We start from the raw sequence: 20,782 nt of genomic DNA, 5'->3' as shown, positions 1-20,782 counted from the left end.
TTTTCCCCCCCCCCCCCCCATCTTCAGAAACACAGTCTATGATTGTGTGACTTAGAATTGGGCATAAAGTTTCATTCAGGAGTTCTTATGATTTATATATCATATTTTATTTATCATATTTTGAAACTGCCCATTTCCCTCACAGAGCGACTCTGGGCAATAGAATTATTAATTTAAATACTGAATATAAATGTATAATAAAATATAAATGTATTTCAGCTGTTCTGGGATTTTCAACAATTTTTTATTGCAGCCTTTAGGCCAAAAAAGATTTCTGAGATGTTTTACACATTCCTAAAAAGAGAGAAGCCAAACACTGTAGATTTAACTTTGCCTAAAATGCTCTTTGCCCTAAATTCTGGGGAGGCAGATGTTTTGTATCAACTCCCATCAGCCCCATTCAACATGGCCAGTAGCAAGGAATTCTAGGAGTTGTCAGAAGGAAATGCCGAGCAAGGACAGGAAATTATGACTGCAGGTAGTTCACAACTTACAATCATTCATTCTGTTACCATTCAAAGTTACAACAGCATTAGAAAAAGTGACTTATGACCAGATTTCTCACTTTAGGACCGTTGCAGCATCTCCATGATGACATGATCAAAACTTGGTCGCTTGGCAAAAGATATGTATTTACGATGGTTGCAGCATCCTGGGGTCATGTGATTACCATTTGTAACTTTCCCAGCCAGTCAATGGGGGAAGCTAGATTCACTTAATGACCACATGATTCATTTAACAAGTGCAGCAATTAACAACTGGCAAAAAGGTAAAATGGGGCAAAATTCACTTAACAAATACCTTTCTTAGCAATGGAAATTTTGGGCTCAGTTGTGGTCATAAGTCAACGGGATATAAATGCAATAAAACTTCAAACTTCAAACTACCTATAGTTGAACATCATAAACTTTTGTGGCCCTTGGAATTGTTGTTCCCAAACTATGCTAATTCTCATAGGGCCAGGCCAAAAAAGAAAAAAGAACAAATCAGGGTGTACCACAAACAAAGGCCAGATATAAACAAGCCAACCCATTCAAAAGAGGAAGCCAAGTAGGCCATTGGCTAAGGTGGAATGAAAAACTAATCAGAGGAACCTCCTTTTAGAAAAAGTGGATAATTTTTCAACATGGATAGTCCTTGACAAGATTTTTCACTTAGTAACTGTTTCAAGTTACAACATTTCCCCTCCAAAGGTACTTACAAATTGGTTCCAATGTTCAAATGGCTGGGTATTGCACACACACTACTCACAGTCACATGAACACATCTTGGGTGCTTGGCAACCAGCCTGCATTTACAGCTATTTGTAGGTAGTCATTTTACCACAATGTATGATGTTTCTGCCAAAAAGCAGTGTCTACTACTGCTTTTGGCAAAAATGTCTATAGTGAATAATAGGTTTGCTTAAGGACTGTGATGTTCACTTAACAACCACCACAAAAAAGGTTATACAATCAGGTCAGTTATGTGGGTGACTCACTTTATGACTGTTATGATTTACAACCATAATTAGCAGGCTCCGTTGCAGTCATAAGCTAAGGACCGCCTGTAACTTTAGTTGCTACAGTTCTTTTGGTATTGGCTTCCTACTTTCTTTAGTAAATATTACTTATTCTCAGTTCTTGGATTGTCTTGTGAGTTTATCAGTTTGATTCTAGCTGTTTCCATCAAGAGATGGTAAAAGCCCTTGGACACCATTGTCTCCTACTGCCAACTCTGAACAGGCATTGGGGCCGTACTCTGCTTGGAACAAAATATTGAGATAAAGGGTTTCGTTACCCAGGAGATTAAAAGGGTTTCTTAATCACTTCTCTGAATATATTCTGTATCCATTTGTGTATTTTATCTTCAGGACCACCTAAGCACATAAGACTCTTTAACAGGCGTAGTGAAACATACCTAAATAAATTGAGCTAAGTCAACAACTACTAAGAGATTGTTCATCAGCAAATGGAGCCACAGGTTGTTTCTTACCTTTGCAGAAACTAGACTTGATGGATGAATGGTACAAACATAGCACTTGCCCTCCCCACTCCTAGATTGCCATATGGCGTTCTCCTGACCTTTCTATGCGTTAGATATTAGTTATGCTTTAGCTCTCCTGAAACAAATAGGACTAAAGCCACTTTTTTCAATGTGGCAACATCCAGAATTCCTAGCCAATGTGTGTACACTCTGAGAATTCTGGGAGTTGCAGTTCTAGACCATTTTAGGAATGGAAAAGGCTGAACTGAACCAGAACGGACACAGAAACTGATTGGCAGGGGTTAAAGTACTGTACTAGAAAACAGGAACTGTACGTTCTAGGCCTCCTTTAGGCATATGTAATGGTATGGGGGAATGACTTTAAGAGAAAGATGGAAGAGCCACATCCAAGGCAATTGTCATATAAGAGGCTGTATTTTCGGACTTACAAGATTCTATTAATGTAAATTTATAGTAAAGTTAAGGCTAGCATTTCTGGGTATGTTTCTTGTTTGGACTATCTCACAACACTGACATCAATCTTCTAAGTCTGAAAGTACATCTTTCCCTCTCATCTTTGCAGTCCAAAAAACTAGGAAAGGTCCCTTCTAAGAGATGCTTCCATTCCATTTGTCTGATCATTGTCTAATCTGCAACTCTTCCCCCTGACTCCCAAGGTCATTTCCATATGCCATTACAGCATAAAAACTGGCTGGGTGACTTCGGGCCAGGCAATTCTCCCTTAGCCCAACCCATCTGTAATGGTGTGACCTTGGGAAATGCGGAAGAGTTACCACCAAAGGAATGGAAAGTCAGAGGCAGCTTTAACCCACAGAAGGAATGTGGACCCAGCAAACATCCCAGAAGGAACCCCTTTCTAGTTTTTTGGGCTGTAAAGATGATCAAGGAAAAAGGTATTTTCAGATTTGCAAAATTATAATAATGCAGCCTTATAATAAAAGTAGAATTAGTTCATCTGGGTGTGCTTCCTTTCTGGAATATCTCATTGGGTTGTTGTGGGGAAAATAGGAGGTGGAGCATTATATACACTCCCTTGAATTATACAAAATAAAGGTGGGATATAGCAAAGAACTTTATTTATAATAATAATAAAGTTGGAAGGGACCTTGGAGGTCATCTAGTCCAACCCCCTGCTCAGGCAGGAAACCCTATACCATTTCGGACAAATGGCTGTCCAGTCTCTTCTTAAAAACTTCCAGTGTTGGAGCATTCACTGCTTCTGGAGGCAGGTTGTTCCACTGGTTAATTGCTCTAACTGTCAGGAAGTTTCTCCTTAGTTCTAGGTTGTTTCTCTCCTTGATTAGTTTCCATCCATTGCTTCTTGTCCTGCCTTCAGGTGCCTTGGAGAATCACTTGACTCCCTCTTCTTTGTGGCAGCCCCTGAGATATTGAAACACTGCTATCATGTCCCCCCTCGTCCTTCTCTTTGTTAAACTAGACATACCCAATTCCAGCAACCGTTCCTTATATGTTTTAGCCTCCAATTTAGATTATCTTCATGATTATTCTTTTGCAGAGATTTGTGGTGAGTTTGCCACCAGTGATGTTTGGAAAGGATTTGCCAATGCTATAATTTAAGAAGGTATATGGAACAGAGAAGGAAGTTTACAATCCTGCTATCAGAGCAGTCAGTACACTTCCATTATTTGTAACATAGATTTCTAGTCCTTAAGGCTGTTGAGATCCGCCTAAAAATGTGTGACGATCTCAATGTACGATAATAATAAAATCTGCAGCTGTGCGTGTCTTTCTTCACTTAGCACAGTCCTTTGCTGCTTTTCTTCCTTACAATTGACAGAGTATAATACATTATGCAATAATTGCGTTAAAAAACTCCTTATAAATGGTTAAAAAATAAAAGAACCTGTGATGAAAAATAGAACCGCTATACACTATATTATGCAAAATAAGGGAAGATGCTACAATGTTTAATTTGCATAATTTGTACAGATTGCCTGGTTTAACTTTTCTTGGCTGAGAGTCTAGATGGCCCTTGTGTATAATTATTATTTATTTGGTTATTTTAAATTTGGAATACATGAAGCTCAGGGGATGCACTAACTGCAAAGACTGCTCGGCATTGAACAACTGGCACTAATAAAACTTCTCTCCTTCCCATCCAAAGAGAATCATGGAAGAAATGAAAGGGCTCGCATACCTTTGTGACCTGGTGTAATCCTTCACAGCTGGATTCAAAGGGAAATTGTATTGATGTATGTAGGTTGCCCTCAACTGCTAAATGTGTATAGATAGTCCTCGACTTAGAACAGTTCATTTAGTGACCATTCAAAATTACAATGGCACTGAAAAAAATGACTTTTGACCATTTTTCACACTTACAATCACTGCAGCATCCCCATGGTCATGTGATCAAAATTCAGACACTTGGCAACTGACTCATATTTATGACGGTTGCAGAGTCCCAGAGTCATGTGATCTCTTTTGCGACCTTCTGACAAGCAAAGTCGATGGGGAAGCCAGATTCACAACAACCAGGTGTTAGTAACTTAACAACTGCAATGATTCACTTAACAACTGTGGCAAGAAAGGGCATAAAATGGGGCAAAATTCATTTAATAAACGTCTCACTTAGTAACATAAATTTTGGGCTCAATTGTGGTCGTAAGCTGAGAACTACCAGTAGTTATAAACAAATTGTATGTTGTTTGAACAGAGCCCCTAACTGCTCTCACAGAATCATGGCATATATTCCTTAATCTGCCTTCATAGTTACTTGTTAAACTGTGAATTTGAACAGCCTAAGACGTATTAATAGCTACTTCTTTTTAGAAAAAGAATTCCAGTGCTAATCTCCTGTAGTGCAATGATTATGTTCAAATAACAGAAGCAAGTACAGCTTTTCCCTACTTTCACCCAAACCAAATGCATTTCCTGGCCAGATTATGGTTGCACAAAGCTGTGTCTTCTCTAGGTAGCACAAAAGGAGCCCAATTCCAGGTCAGGCAGGAAAAAGCCTATTTAGAGCCTAATCAAACCCCGCAGCAGTCAGCCTAATGAGGGGGAGAGGGGCATGGGACAGTACAGCAAAACTGCCAGAATGGTTAGATTAGCAGCACGTAACATTTTGGGGGCTGCGGGCAACACAGTTGTGTGCCTGGGCCTCCACACTAGAAAAATCATGTCTGGTGCTCGGACAAAAAGCTACATTTCATCTCATTTCAACTTGCTTAATTATGTTCAGTTGGCACATGTTCTTCTTCAGTAATTTATTTAATGATTTTCCCCTTCTGTCGCATTAAAACTTTATATATTTTTCCCCCAGAAAATATGTCTTTCAAACTGGAAGGACATCTTAGATTCAGCAAAAAAAAAGAGTAACTGAGGCAGATTAATGTGTTTGTTTTCTGCCTGATTGCCTTTGAAACAGGCAATCAAACTCATGGTTGTCCACCCAGTTTTAGGTTAAATCAGTACAATTTAATAACAATTTGATGGGGTCCCTTGCTCAAGGCTTTTGGGGGGTTGTACGTTGCATAAGCCACATCCAGCTAAACAGGCTATGTCACATCCAAGCAGAGCAGCAGGAAAGAACAAAGCCAAGAAGGAGCTCCAGGCAGAGTCCTTGTAACAAATGCAATGGGTTTTCCTTTTCCCAAGAATTCGAATAGTCTTAAAAAATAATTTCCCAAGACTTTACATTATTTCTGGCCAAAGCATACTGCAACACCCCTTTTAATTTTTTAGATGTGGCTCCCTTGGCACTAGAAAATCACATTCATGTTATCTTCTGTAATGTTAGAGGAGAGGAAAAAAGGAATGTTTGAACATGCCACACATACATGCAAGTCAGTTCTCTGTGCAGATGTAGGAAATCACAAACTTGAGGGGTTTTTTTTTAAAAAAAAGGAGAATGGCTATGTTAGTGGGACTGTGGTGTCCAAACCAATACATGAAATATTCTGACCCACACTTGTGTGAACAACAATTTTGCAGGGAGTTAGGGAGGAAAAGTAGAAAGGAAAATAGTAGAACAGGTAGACAGAGGGGACCAATGGCTCCAAAACTGAACACAAATTGCACTAGAGGAAGCAAATGCAGATTAGCAGTAGTGAGCCACAAGTTTCTCACCCATTTTAAAGGAAAATATTTGGGAAGTGGTGGACTGAGTTGGCTCCAGAAGCTGGGCAGGCGGGCCTTGTATGGAAGAGCTGTGGAAGACTTTCTACCCAAGTTGTACTACCATTTCCACTCAGCACAGAATATAGAAGGAAGTTCATATATTAAATATATGGGTTTAATTGCATTTAACATCTAGCCTGTTAGGTTTTATTAATATATTAACGTTTTAATTATAGAGTGATTTTTGTAATTACTGTTTTTGTTGTACACTGCTCAGAGTCACACTTTTTTTGAGATGGGTAACATAAAAATATGACATATAAATATGTCCAAGTAGCCCCAAATTAGTTTGCATTTCCTGCTCTGTCCATTTTTAGGTGGACCCACAGGGATGGTTATATCTATTGCCACTGCTCTCCCTGCGTGATAACAAAAATCCTTTGAAGAGCCAGACTGATTGGTATCGTAATTTACAAATCTAAATTTGATTCCTTCACTGTTTTCTTTTCTTAGGAATGACTTGCCAAGCCAGGACCTCTTATACAGAAGATGAAGTCCTCTGGGGCCACAGATTCCTCCCTGTGATGTCGCTGGAAGATGGCTTTTTCCGTGTGGATTATTCTCAGTTTCATGGCACTTTTGAAGTTTCAACTCCTCCCTATAGTGTGAAGGAGCAAGAAGAGAATTTGGCTCTCCCGTCACCTCTGAACACGCCTACTGGGAGTCATAGGAGTCGACGGGAAAAGATCTCCTCTCTTGACTGTCTTGAATTTTTTGAAGAGAAAAGCAGCCATCTTCCCATCAAGTTTCAGAAGATTTGTTCTGGGAAGGGAGATATCCAGAGAGGTATTCCAAGCCTTTGCTCCACCAATGTTGAGAAAGCTTGCAGCACGGGTGACCTCTTGAAAATCCAGCAGATCAGTTCTGTCTGCAACATGGAGGAGGAAGGTGAAAAGCTGAAGTTGGCAGCCTTCAAAACCAAATCAGAGCTCCTGGCTCGGTCCACTGGGAACCTTGAATTCCAGCAGAGACCTCAGCTCTTGCATACCCTGGGGGCAAGACTGGAGGATCATTTGCCTGCCAAGTTACGAAAAATGAATTCAGGTCTTTTCTCCTAAAGAGCAGACAGATAATCAGGTTGCATTTTAAACTTCTAAAATTTTCACATTGTTGTTAGGAAGAAGATTCTGACAAAGCTGATCTGTGCTGCTACGCCAATTCAATTTCATAACTATAGTTTAAAAACCAAAATTATTTCAGTCAAGAATAAATTGGTAATAAAGTGGTGGGGTAGGAAGGGATATACAGTAGGTGAAAGGAGAAAACTATATTCTCTTAAATATAGATTATTTGTTTTGTTTTTCTTTTTAAGTTCTATCCTTCCTCCTTTTGAAGCATGCTTGTTTATTAATGTTCATTTGGGGATTTCCTCTTTGGAAAAGTAGACTGAAAACATATATTATAAAGCAAAAATACTTCCATGTGCATTCTGGGTATCATTCTGTTTCCAGCCGAACAGCTGCACAAATTTTACACACATCAGGAACCAGGCAGAAGCATCTGCAGGGAGGCAGGTGAAAAAACATATTTAAAAATAGAGTGGAAAAAAAACATAAATGAAAATAGAGGTCCTTTCATCATGATGGTGCTTTCATTGTTTTAACCAAAGGATTGGGTCCTGCGGACATTTCTGAAATCCAGGCATGTAGCAGGATTACTATTGGGCTTCAAAAATTTACATCTTTTTTTTTTAAGAATCAGTGCTAAAAGCAAGGAACTCATAGCCTATGTTGGAAATTATCCTTAAAAAGCTGTCTCCCTGTGAGTCCACCTCTATCATTTTTGATCCGCCTTCCCCAGCCCAGGTCTTTTCAGATATATTTGATAAGAACTCCCATGGGTCCGATCCAAAGTTGTTTCTGCAAAAACACCCTTTCAAAATTGAGAAGGGTATCTTCTTGACTTTCTTGCAGCAAAGATAATTATTGGGGTTATATTAAAAAAAAAAATAAGATTCCCCTAAGTTAAGTTTGAGTTCTGGTATTTTACCTGGCAATGTTACAGAATTGGGTATCTGGGGTGTTCCTGGAGTGAGTAAGATGAACTCTCCATTTACTGCTAAGCTGTATCTCCCTGCATCTCTTACTATTAGCTATGTTGACCAGTGGTGTTGGAATCAAAAAGTGAAGATAACAACTGCAACCATGTTTTTGAAGCCGCCATCTTGACTTCTTTGAAAACTGCCTCTTCCATGCACACCTGTTTCAGGATCATCTAAAAACACACATCTCTGCCCCATTTTTGTGTTAAAAGCTTTGAGGATCATCATCTGCATGGTACTTTGGCCTGAATTTCCGGTCCTGATTATTTTTCCTGTCCTCTTCCTTTACGTACAGTAGGTGCCATTTCAGCTCATCCCTATTGTAGGAAATGAAGATTGGAAGTGGGTCTTCAGACCTATAGACCTGAATGAAGTCAGGGCTGATTTAGCATCTGGATTTCACTAGGAATTACTAAGGCCCTCTGTGGACTTGGAGACCAACACATGACCTCTTGTTTGCGTCCCCTAGAAAAAGAGGTCATCAAAGAGAAGGTAGCCATTTGAATTTGCAAGAAAGTTGGAATTGCCAGTGCCAAGAACTAAGGCTATGTTGGAGCATTGTGAGAAATGGAATGGCTGCCCGCTGTTGCCAGATGAACCTACTGAGGTGAAGGGCAGGGGTTATCAATGCCTGCTACATACACTTGGCTTAGGTTTGCTTCAGACTTGAAGCTAACAAAAGACTTACTGTTTTCACTTTTTCTTCCTACCCAATAGGACACCAAGAACCAGTTTGGTGTAGTGGCTAAGGCATCAGGCTAGAAACCAAGAGACCATGTGTTCTAGTCCCGCCTTAGGTACAAAGACAGCTGGGTGACCTCGGGCCAGTTGGTCTCTTTGAGTCTCAGGAATGAGGCCATGGCATACCTCTTCTGAAATCTTGCTAAGAAAAATGCAGGGACTTGTTCAGACAGTCACCAAGAGTCCCAGCTCAGAGTAAAATCTGATTCCTCCATCTAAATATGTTCAATATAGATGAAACAGGCAGTGCCATGCCTCATGGTGGTCACTATAGCTAGGGATCAAACTTTTCCCATTTGCAACAATGTCAGCCTATCTGTTGGAGATTTCTTTTTCCTTTCTGATGTCTTATTTTCCTCACTTTTCCTTTTCCATCTTCCTAACAGTGTATGCAAGTTTCCACAGCTGGGGAATAAGCCAGTCTCCTCCGAGAGGCGCCCTTGAGATGGGTGAGATGAGATTCCTGTCGTTATTTTCATGAGTGTTCTGGAAGATGCTGAGCTGACAAAAGTTGGATTTGGGAATGACTGTATGAACTCTTTTTCCTGAGTGTGAAGTTTCTTCCTTTGGGAGATTCCTCAAAATTTCAGCCTTTGAACTTTTCAGAGGTAATGGTCTGATTTGGGTGTTCAGGTTAAATTAGGAAAGTGTGAAGATTCTTTTGAAGGATGTCTCAGTTCCTAGTGACTATGTGGAATCATCTTTGACCTCATATGGAAGTGGTTTTCCTGTTGCTTCCAACTGGGATTTTTTGGACCTCCTAGTCTAGCCTTCCCGGTCTTGGCCATCCCTTATGATATTTCATCCAACGATGAATAAGTCTCTCCCTGCATAGCTTTTCTGAGATGAGCCAAGATCAATTAGGAGCTGCCATCTGCTAAGGGCTAAGTGCATATAAACCTCAATAAAGGGTCAGGATTCCAGTGGTGAGGGGGCATAAGAATCACTCAACTTTATTTCATTCATCCAAAGGCAGACCTCTGAGTCTTGCTGATCATTCCGAATTAGGGAGCACCAGCCAAAGTCATCTCACAGAAAGACTTTCGTCATGATGGGAATTGCATGGCAGACTCTGATAATGTCAAATAAAGTCAGTTTTTATCCCTTTTCAAAGGGGCAAATGATTTCCAAAAAGAATAACCTTGTTTGTCTCAATCAGTGTAAAATAATTGATGTGGAATCCCAGGATGGCCATAGGGGAAGAAATTGTTTCTTTTAGAACCCTGCCAGCAAGGGTTACAAACAAAAAAAGGCAGAAATGCCTCCAGAACTTCTAATGTTAACTGGTTTTAATTGTGTCAAAGTGGAAAAGTTACTACATGAATGAAATTGATCATACTATCTGTACTGAATTAATTTAATTTCCATTCAATTTAAATTCAATTTAAGCTCCACCCAGTCTGAGGCTCCTTTTTTCATATGCCACCCAAAAGAGAAGGGTGGTCTGAAAGTGCTTTTAAATTCTTGAAATAGAAGTGGATTTTCCATTTCCTCCATTCCATTATTCTATTCTATTCTATTCTATTCTATTCTATTCTATTCTATTCTATTCTGTTCTGTTCTGTTCTGTTCTGTTCTGTTCTGTTCTGTTCTGTTCTACTCTACTCTACTCTACTCTACTTTCTATTCTCTATTCTCTATACTTTATACTCTATACTCTATTCTACTCTATTCTTCTTGCATTTAACTTTTCTATTCCATTACTACTAACAAAAGGGGAAATACTCTACTTGCAGAATTGCCATATCTGTCATCCTATTTAGCCATTTAGTAGAATGAAAAGGCTTGGGATCCAAAAAACCAAAAACAATTTCAGCCAGAGACCAAACAAAATCACAGGAAGTGAAGCAACGGGGAAGGAATTCTTCATCACAGACCACCAGAGAGGTCTCTGCAGCATTCCCTTGAGAAACATAACATTTGCCCTAAAGTGACTTTTATATATGTACTTAAATAATTATCCCACCTAAGGGGCTGGTGCAAAGCCATCTGGCAAGCTATAAAGTCAAGGGAGGATGTGAGCCTCGTCCACCTTGTTTCAAGGCAGGCCAATGTCAACCCCTGCACCTGGTCACACTGCAGGTCTCTTCCATTCTCATGAAACTTGGTTGAGGTAGATGAGGAGGGGGAAATTTGGGTCCTAAATGCCCCTCATAAATAACTGGTAGATTGGGGGTGTGATTTTGCCTCTCCCAAAAGAAAATAACTTAAATGTCCATGACCAAAAATTTCCCCAATGTTATGCCCATCAGCTGGGTTAAGCTTATAAGTCTCACCATCTTTAGCCAGCAAACAAACTGCTGGGTTGATTGCAAATGATGGGAGCTGGTGGACTTTGAGAGTCCTTTACTTGGATTAAGCTGGGTTATTTCATCAGAGGCACCATCTTCTTCAGGCCCTGGATCAGGTAAAAAGATCAAGATATGTCTGTGTGTTTGAAGCCCAATCCTTTTCCTTGCAAAAACAAGGAAAAGCAAGAGGACGTGGCAATTATACATTTAACTGACAGGCACGAGGCTAGCTTGAAGAAACAAGGGCATCCATAGGGATTCAAAAAGGTCAAGAGGGCAGCTGCATGGGGGGAAAAACAAGACGGAGTTTTGATTAGGCAGCCTTGTCATCTTGATGAGTGTGTGTGTGTGTGTGTGTGTGTGTGAGAGAGAGAGAGAGAGAGAGAGAGAGAGAGAGTAAATCTAGCCTCAGAGACACAGATAGCTAGGGTGTGTGAAACCAGACCAATAACAAGGGAGCTTTTAATTTGGATGGGAAGGAATAAAAAATATAGATACTTGGATTCAGTGTCAATGACATGCAGAAAGGGCAGTCTGAAGCAATTTCATTTAGGCTTAAATATGTGCAAGAAATGTCCCTTCACAGGAACACTAATTTTAAGCTCCAATTGAGTTGTTTCAGACCCTCCTTTTTGGCATTCCACCCTTGTTCTGCCCTAAATTTTTCCAATTTTTGTTGCTCTTTTTTTCAGTATACGGTAAATGACTGCACCACTCCAAGCATTAAGGAAATGTGCCCTAATCAATCCATGTTTATGCCATTATAAAGTGTGTTTTTCTTCAGATTGTTGTGTGGCTGTTGTATTTGGGGGACATTGTCAGGTGGAGAAGAGAAGGATACCAATTTATGCAAACCTGAGTATTTAAAACTCCCCCTATGGTTCTCTCTCAAATGTACTGGAATTACTGTTATCTGAGGAATCACTGAACTGAAAAATAATCTCTTGAGGAAGAGATTATTATCTGGATGGAGCAAACTTTCCCTGAATTTGATAATACAAAATATTGAGATATTCTTCTATTCATACCTTGGCAGCTTCTCATCCATTTAGTTACCAGCCTGAAATTGCTCCATTTGTTTGTTCGTTCTGTGTCTGTCTGTCTCTCTCTCTCTGTCTGTCTCTCTTGTCTCTCTCTGTGTGTGTGTAATATGACAAATTCCAGAGGGGTTGCAAGGCAAGTCTGTTACAGCAAAATAACACAGAGATTTGAGGCATGTAAAACAACAACAACAAAAACAGATTTATTGCAACTTGCCATCAAGGCTTTTGTCATAATAAATCTGTTGGTTTATGAGAGCCCACAATATTTTTTTTTTGTTTATCCTTTCTCCCTCCCCCCCCCCCTTTCCATGGATCCTCAGCAGCTAAAGTATCTGCTGCCAGTCAGGCACTTCTTGCACTGGTGATGTGCTTTTTATAAATGTGACAAGTCATGTATTATTAGTGTGAAATATTATTTAAAATTGCAATCAAAAGAAGAACAGAGAGAAAAAGAATTAAAAAATCCCCCTAAAATAAATAGGGGGGAAAAAGATTTACAGACATGAGAAAATTAGTAAAAAGTTCATTTTATGGTGGAAGGGGAAAAGGAAGAAAGAAAAGTAAAAACAGTTCCCCACCTGTAGGATTCTAGCAATCCATCTTGCCAAAATATTTTTTTTTTAAAAAAAAAAAACTAAATAGCTGGTAAGGTGCGCCCTCTGGTGATAAAGTGTGAAATGACAGAAATTATATATATATATATATAATTTATATATATTATACCTGAATATTGCCAAAAGAATGTTTATCTTCAACGTTCTGATGTTCTTTGCACATCAAAGCAAAGATAATGTCAGTTGGGAAACCTTTTTTCCTGTAGTGTTTGAGACAACTCTAAGGAAATTATTGTCTTAGGCTAGGGGTAGGCAACCTTGGCTCTTTTATGACTCGTGGACTTCAACTCCCAGAATTCCTGAGCCAGCCGTGCTGAGGGGAAAGGGAGAGGTTTCCAAGGTGAGCCATGCTGGCTCAGGAATTCTGGGAGTTGAAGTCTATGAGTCATAAAAGAGCCAAGGTTGCCTACTCCTGGGCTATATCACTTATTTCCTCAAACAAGTCTGACTGTTCTCACCTCTATGGGGACTTTTCCCCTCCTGTTTTATTGTCTTCTATACAGGTAGTCCTTGACTTATAATCACAATTGAACCCAAAATTTCCATTGCTAAGCAAGACAGTTGTTAAGTGAGGTTTTCCCCATTTTATGACCTTTCTTGCCACAGTTGTTAAGTGAATCACTGCAGTTGTTAAGTTAGTAACATGGTTCTTAAGTGAATCTGGCCTTCCCGTTGAATTTGCTTGTCCGAAGGTCGCAAAAGGGGATCCCATGACCCCCGGGGATCCCTGCAGCTGTCATAAATACATCCTAATTGTCAAGCATCTGAATTTTGATCATGTGACCTTGGGGATGCTGCCATCATTGTAAGTGTGAAAAACAGTCACAACTCACTTTTTTTTTCAGTACTGTTGTAACTAAATGAATGGTTGTAAGTTGAGGACTACTTGTAACTGTATGTACTTACAAAGCCTCTCTCACAACAACCAACTGCACGCATCTGGCTTTATCTATAAAAATCTATAAAAATTTAGGGTTAGAGTTAGGAATATCCATAAATCAACATATAAAAGCTTGAGAGGAATAGCAGAGTTGCCTTTTTGGAAACTACTGCTTTAGTTAGTGATTAATTACATTTTACACAGCAGTTAAAAATAAAATAGCCTAAGCTGAGATCTAGGTGTTTAGTGAGAATAAATTGTTAGCTTTATTTATTTATCTACATTTATTTATTGACCAAGGGTATAAGCTGCTGAGTTCAAATCTGACTCTGAGCACCATACAATTCCTCATCTTTGTAAATTCAGATAAAGATATCTGAATACAAATCAAAAGGAAAAAGGAAAGAAGAAAAAGAAAAGAAAAGATACAAAGCAGCTTCTGATATTCTCCGCATTAGTTATAGGAGGGTATTGTTGTTGATAGTGCTAGAAAATAAAGAAATGACACAATCAGGGCTGTGGAGCTGAACTACCAGCTACCCAAACTTGAGTCATCAGGAAATTCACATCAGCATCAAAGAGTTGCTGGACTCTGTCCTGCCTCTTTTATAACTGGGCTGCAAAAATCTGAGCAGCTAGATCATTTTTTCTTCTGCTATCACGATTGTTTAGGTTTTTGTAGCCCAGATATCTAGCCTCCACCATCTCTCTTTCAAGTCCTTGCAGTCACCTAATTTCGTTCCAAGATGACAGGTGAAAAAGTAGATATTATGCACCCTGGACTGTCCTTAGAAAATCTTGGAATAAGTGGGAAAACATTACTAAGTACAGCTAATGGTTTCTTAATTGTATCTTTCTTATGATTTAGAACTGAGATGAAAGCAGCAGCATGGGGCAAAGCAGACAAATAGGGAATTTTTGTGTCATGGGTTAAGCGCTGGTGGGAATACGGCCAACCATTCACTAGTGCAAGGGGTAGGCAATCTTGGCTCTTTTATGATTCGTGGACTTCAACTCCCAGAATTCCTGAGCCAGCATGGAGTTGAAGTCCACGAGTCATAAAAGAGCCAAGGTTGCCTACCCCTGCACTAGTGGAAGGAATCACCTTATTTTTGGTGCTTTTAAAAGGTAGCAGAACTGAGACCTTGTATATGGAGCCAGAGAAAGAGAATGAGAAAGTGAATCATGGAAAGGCAAAACCATGAGTAATAAGAATCTTATCCTATGGTTTTACTTTTTCCAAGAGCAATTATTAAGAGTGAACAAGATTGAAGTGAAAGTTTGCAGAAACTTTGCAGAAAGTTTCTGGAGCATGAAAAACTGGCAGAGGGAAGATTGTCAGTCCCCTCTGTTCACTATTCTTGAACCCCTGGTAAAATACAGTAATAAAATTAAATGGTGGGAGAGGCATTGCTTTGTTTGAAAATATAGTTCTCCAGAAAAGGCAGGGGGCGGGAGGGGGAAGAGGGAAAGCAGCATCTTCATTAAGTTTCTGGTCAATTGGTGCTTTGTGATTGGATGGACTTGGTCATCATGCCAACCATTTGTGACAGTGCTTACAACATGCTTTCAAAATGTGAGAAATCATGAAAAAACTGTTGATATTTTGCTGACTCCTTTTCAATGGATACTTCCTTCATTTTTACCCAGAGAATCTCAAGACAGCAAAGTTGCTTCTTCACTTCCTATTTCAGCTTTCCAGCAATTTTATAGGCTAAGCCAGTGATGGTGAACCTTTTAGAGACCGAGTGCCCAAACTGCAAAACCCATGTATGTATCATCAGGTGCTGAGTGGGCATGGCCCATTGGGTGGGTGTGGCCCGCTGGGTGGGTGTGGCCACCTGGATGTTGCTCGTGGGGAGGGACGCCTGAGGAGGCCAGGCAGGGTTGGGGGAGATCCAGGGGGTCTCTGGCGGGTGGGATGGTGCGCAGGAGGCTCATCCTGTGGGGTGAGGTGATGCGAGGCAGGGGGGCAGGGCAGGGGTGCCATTGCTGCAGGGCAAGGCAAGGCGAGGCAGGGGCCTGGGCGGCTGCTGCCTGACACCATTGGCCCCCGCACACAGCGAGCACATGAGGACCAACTGTGTCTATCAGCAGCCACAGCTTGCCGGCCCCTTGGTTTCGGCGCAACATGGCTGTTTGCCGCCTCACACATCACACCCAATGCGGCTGCCATGGGGCTTGGGGCTGCGGAACAAGCCGGGTGGAGATAAGGAACCGGTATACTGTTTCTTACTGCCGCCTGGCTTGTTCCACGGCCTCATGGCAGCGGCACTGGGCAGGAGGCAGCAAACGGCCGGTTTCGGTGGGATGTGGCTGTTTGCCTCCAGCCGCAGCCATTTGCTGCCTCGCACATTGTGGCTGTTTGCCTCTGGCTGCGGCCACTTGCCGCCTTGCGCATCACACCCAATACCGCTGCCATGAGGCCGTGGAACAAGCAGAACAAGCCGGGTGAAGATAAGGAACTGGTATATCAGTTTCTTACTGCCGCCTGACTTGTTCCATGGCCTCATGGCAGCCGCATTGGGCAGGAAGCGGCAAATGGCTGGTTTCTGCATGACACAGTTGTTTGCACCTCGCGTATTGCACCCAATGCTGTTGCAATGCAGATCAGCCAAAAACAGCCATGGAACAAGTTCCAGGCCTCCAGAGCCTGGATCAGGCCACTGGGGCACCGCAAATCACCCCACAGCCATGGACCCAAGTTCCGGAGGCTTGGAAAAGGCCTCTGCCGCCTGGATCGGCCATGGGGTGGGCACGAAATCGCTCTGCAGCCATAGATCTGAGCGGCAGAGGCCTTTTCCAGGCCTCCGGAGCCTGGATTGGGCTGCTGGCGGTCCGCAAAATCGATCTGCAGGCATACCTGGACCTCCACCATCCAGCCCGGATGTGCCCAGCTCTTGCACCTGCTCCCTGACTCCCAGTGCAGAGAGAAAGAAAGCGAGAGCGCTGGCGCAAGTGGAGAGGCGGAGGGGAGCAGCCTGGCCCCGCCTCCCTCTGGGGTGATGGCGCGCATGCCCACAGGGATGGCTTTGCGTGCTGCCTCTGGCACGTGTGCCATAGGTTTGCCACCACAGGGCTAAGCTATGGAACAGATTGGTTGAATGGCATCCAAATTTAACTGGGTTGAATTTGAATCCTTATTTCCCCTAGTCCTAGCTTTCAAACTAAAGATATAAGAAGGCAGTATACTCATCCAGGGAGAAAAAAAGAGGAAATTAAACCAAGATAAAATTTGCAGGTGCTGATTTCTATTAATGGCTAGATAAAAAAATACCATCTTAGATCAAACATCAAACATGCCATCACAGTGAGAAAGAAGCCCTAAATTGAAGAACTAGCTCTATTAAGAGGCACCCCACTCTACTCAACTGAAATGTTCTTTCAGAATGATCCTTGTTTTTCACAGTGTTTTAAGTAATTGTGATGCTGATTAGTGTTAATAACATTTGATAATATTGCTTCAGAAGCAAGCATTAGAACGAATGTGGTCAAGGAAGCTGAAAAAGAAGTTTGGAAGCTTCTGGGTAGAAATTTGTCTTTTATACCTAGCACTGGGAATTTGGAATGTTTTTGTTTTTCCGATTCAGCCACCCTAATCAAGTTTTAATTTCGTCTTTAGTTTGGCACAATGAATGATTGGCCATTTGAAGGAAAGGCCGTAAGACCCCCTACCTTAAAAACCTTATAGGAAATTATTTGCAAATATTTTCCAATTAGTTTCTAGTGCATAAGAAGTAATGGAAACAGCTTAATTAGTAAAAAATCTCAGAACATGCTTGCTCTTAATGTAGTCATCGAACAAGGTGACTGCATGAACAGGGAACCTGAAGGTTACAAATATAGGGAATAGATGATTATGTTGATTATATATATATATATATAAGTTTTGCAGACATGTCAAAGGCAATGACCTGTGAAAGGAAGAGCTCAAGGGGGGGGGCAATGTCCTAATTACGGCATAGTGTGCTACTTGTTACTGGAAATTAGGGGCAAATGTGCTGATTGTTGCTAGATAATGCAAATGCAAGTTAAGCAATGTTGGTAAACATTTATAAGGCAATAGGATGACTTAAGAGGGGTTGTCTTAAGGAGGGCTTTTGGAGAAATATGTATAAAAACTGTACTGTTGACAGACTGGCCTTTGCATAGGCCTAGTGGGAGTGATCCCTCTGTGTCCTTTCTTTTGCGCAGAATAAAGCTTTTGCAAATCTCCATTTTGATGTGTAGTTTTATTGGGCATTTACACACTGGGCAGAACCAGTTTTCTGGGAAAACACAGTTGTGATCTATGGCCCTCCAACTTAGTCTGCTGCCCAGATATTAGCTGGGGGAGACCATTGTCAAGACTCCTGCTGTCCTTTCTGAGGTTTCAGTTTCAGTGAGATTTGAACTGGATTATTCCTCAGGTAAGGATACTTCCTCTTACTCAAGGCTTCAGTTTGTACTTTGGCCACAGTATGCAAAACCTAGCCCATTGGAGAGATTTATAATGCTGGGAAAGGTGGAAGGAAATAGAAGACGACCAGCTACAAGATGGATGAATTCACTTACAGAGACAATGAATGCACTGTTAGAAGACCTGAAATATCAGGTTAGGGAGACATCATCATGGAGAAAATCTACACCTTTGCAGAGTTTCTACACATATCAACAAGCAAAGCCTCTATTTCTTTGTCTGCAAGCTTGGAAGAGACACATACATGCTAGCTAAGACTCTATGAATCAGAGCTTGTTCTGCAGTTTTTGTCCAGATTTCATAGACATTAGCTGGGTTCTCATAATATACTAAGCCACGGTAGTTTTACTATGATTTATTTCATAATTAAGAGTTCATAACTGGTTGGGTACACCCTACACACTAAATAAAAGTTTTTCAAACATAGCAATTTTAAGATGGGCTTCAACTCCCAGAATTCCTTGGCCAGCAAAGGTGTTTGGGGAAATCTGAGAGTTGAAGCCCATACATTTTAAAGTTGCCAAGTTTGCAAAGCCAAAAACAACCTTTTGAAATGTTGGTTTTAATAAGAAAATCTGTAGAAATGTTCCTACTGTAACTTGGCCAGTGTTTGTCATCCCTTCAATCAAACCCTTCCAGTTTCCATCACACGGTCCCTGAAGTACATCTTCTAGCTAGCACAATTTAGAATACATTCTGCATTTAATTTCAGAAACCAGGGTCACTGACTTTTTGTATATCTACAGATTCCAATTATCAGCAGAGAGAGCTTGAGTGCCTCTTCAGTTCCAATTTCCTTCAAAAGATGATTGGAAATGAAAATTGAGGTTTTCAGAAACATAGTGCTTCTGATCAGTGAAATGCTGGGAAAAAATGCAGCTTCAGGATATGGTCAGTGTTTTGCAGTGATGGAAGAGATGGGGGAAGGCAAGCAGGGGCTCCCTCGGGGCCCTGTGAAACAGATGGGGAAGCTTAGCAAGGCAGATTTAGACCCTGTTGCCAAGGTAGGTACAAGGAAAGCCCCGTGTCATCTGTATTATATTTTTTGTGTCCACTTCAGCCAAGGGTCCAGCAATGGAAAGTATATATCCCAAGACCATGTTTGGCTCCCAATTTGCCAGGTGACACTGGACTTCCTAGCCCACCCTACATTTTGTTGTTGTTGTTAATTGCGAAGTCGTGTGACCCATCGCGACCCCATGGACAACGTTCCTCCAGGTCTTCCTGTCCTCTACCATCTTCTGGAGTCCATTTAAGTTCACGCCTACTGGGAAGATCAAATAGATGCTGGTGTGTTCATATCAGGAGCTAAATAATAATATATCATTAGCTCCCAGTCAAAATTTCTCAACTTGTTGCTCTTCACATATGTTGGACTAATGTTCCAAAATACACTGGGAATAACTGATCTAGAGAAAAAAAAAGCTGATTACGAGAACTATCATAATACTATTGTTGAAAGAAAAATCTTCATCAGGGTCCAGTCCAAGCCGGGAATAAAGAAAATGGAGACTGCTTTAGAAAGAAGGTTGCAGTTTATTGAAGAGCAGAACCAGACAGAAATATGGCTCTGGGAAAGCTGACCACATGTAGCTGGGAGTGGTGGGTTTTTAATACTTTCTGGGGCTTTTGTGTTTGGAGTTCCTGTTCCTGTGGCATGAACATTGACCTGAGCTTTTGAGTGTGTCCTTTTTGGTATTGGTGGGTTAATCCTAATGTCCTAAAGGTCATGTCTTTAGAGTTTGGGTGGGTATATAGAATTTAAGGGTCTTTGTCTTCCTAATCTCATCAGCTTCTAGATTCTTGGCTCCAACCTTTCTGAATAGGATTATCAAATCTGCATTTCTACAGACCTGGCCTCTGCCTAGTTTCTGCTTGGGGCTATTAAGAAAACTGAGCCTGCTTTTCTGCCTTTAAGATCCTTTGGGGAAATATAACATTCTGCCTTTTTTAATATCCCCCCCCCTAAAATATTTCCTTCTCTAGGAGGGTGGGTGGGTGCTGACTTCCAACACTATCAAGAGCTCAAGGTAACATACATAACATTTCTTCCTATTTTTAATACTACAACAATCCTTTGAAGGCAGCTGCTTGATATGACCAGGCCAAAGTCATCTGGGAAGGCTTCAGTGGCTGAGGGAAGATTAGAAACTAGGTCTGAGTCTAGTGCTACCTTAACCTTGCACTGACTCTCTTTCCCCACTAGGTGCCGCTCATTTCATATCTTTAAATGGGCAACTTCTGGAGGTCTTCCATAATAGCAGAAAGGCCCTGGTAAGAAAACAGGGAAAGAAACGTTGCATCAGACAACCTGATCCTAAGCCCTAGAATGCTTTGAAGGTTAAACAATACTTTGAATTTGGCTTGGGGGGGGAAATGTGGCAGGAGCCAGCAGTGCTAATTGCAAAGCACTAGTGTCAAGCGACTGCAGACTAAAAATGGTTGATATTATCTATCCCTTCCCCAACACAGTTGGTAGCTGAGAGTATTCCCAAAGCAGCTCCACATACTTACATTATTGCTGAATTCTCAATCAGAGGTTGCCAGTGCACAAATAATTGTTGTAAGGCTCCCTCTCTCCAAGTAG

General features: G+C 41.1%; 1 protein-coding gene across 1 annotated transcript in view; it reads left to right on the top strand.

The window, feature by feature from the left end:
* LOC107282582 (G protein-activated inward rectifier potassium channel 1-like) overlaps positions 1-7,184 on the top strand; it is a 19,627-nt gene extending 12,443 nt beyond the window's left edge. The window contains exon 3 of the mRNA XM_015810383.1: positions 6,580-7,184. Coding sequence (XP_015665869.1) covers positions 6,580-7,184 — 605 coding nt within the window. The remainder of the gene's footprint in view (positions 1-6,579) is intronic.
* The last annotated feature ends 13,598 nt before the right edge of the window (positions 7,185-20,782 follow it).

Source organism: Protobothrops mucrosquamatus, unplaced genomic scaffold, assembly GCF_001527695.2.
Source record: "Protobothrops mucrosquamatus isolate PMUCROS unplaced genomic scaffold, P.Mucros_1.0 scaffold10, whole genome shotgun sequence".
NCBI lineage: Eukaryota > Metazoa > Chordata > Lepidosauria > Squamata > Viperidae > Protobothrops > Protobothrops mucrosquamatus.
The sequence above is the reverse complement of the archived record's forward strand: the minus strand, read 5'-3'. Positions and strand labels throughout refer to the sequence as shown.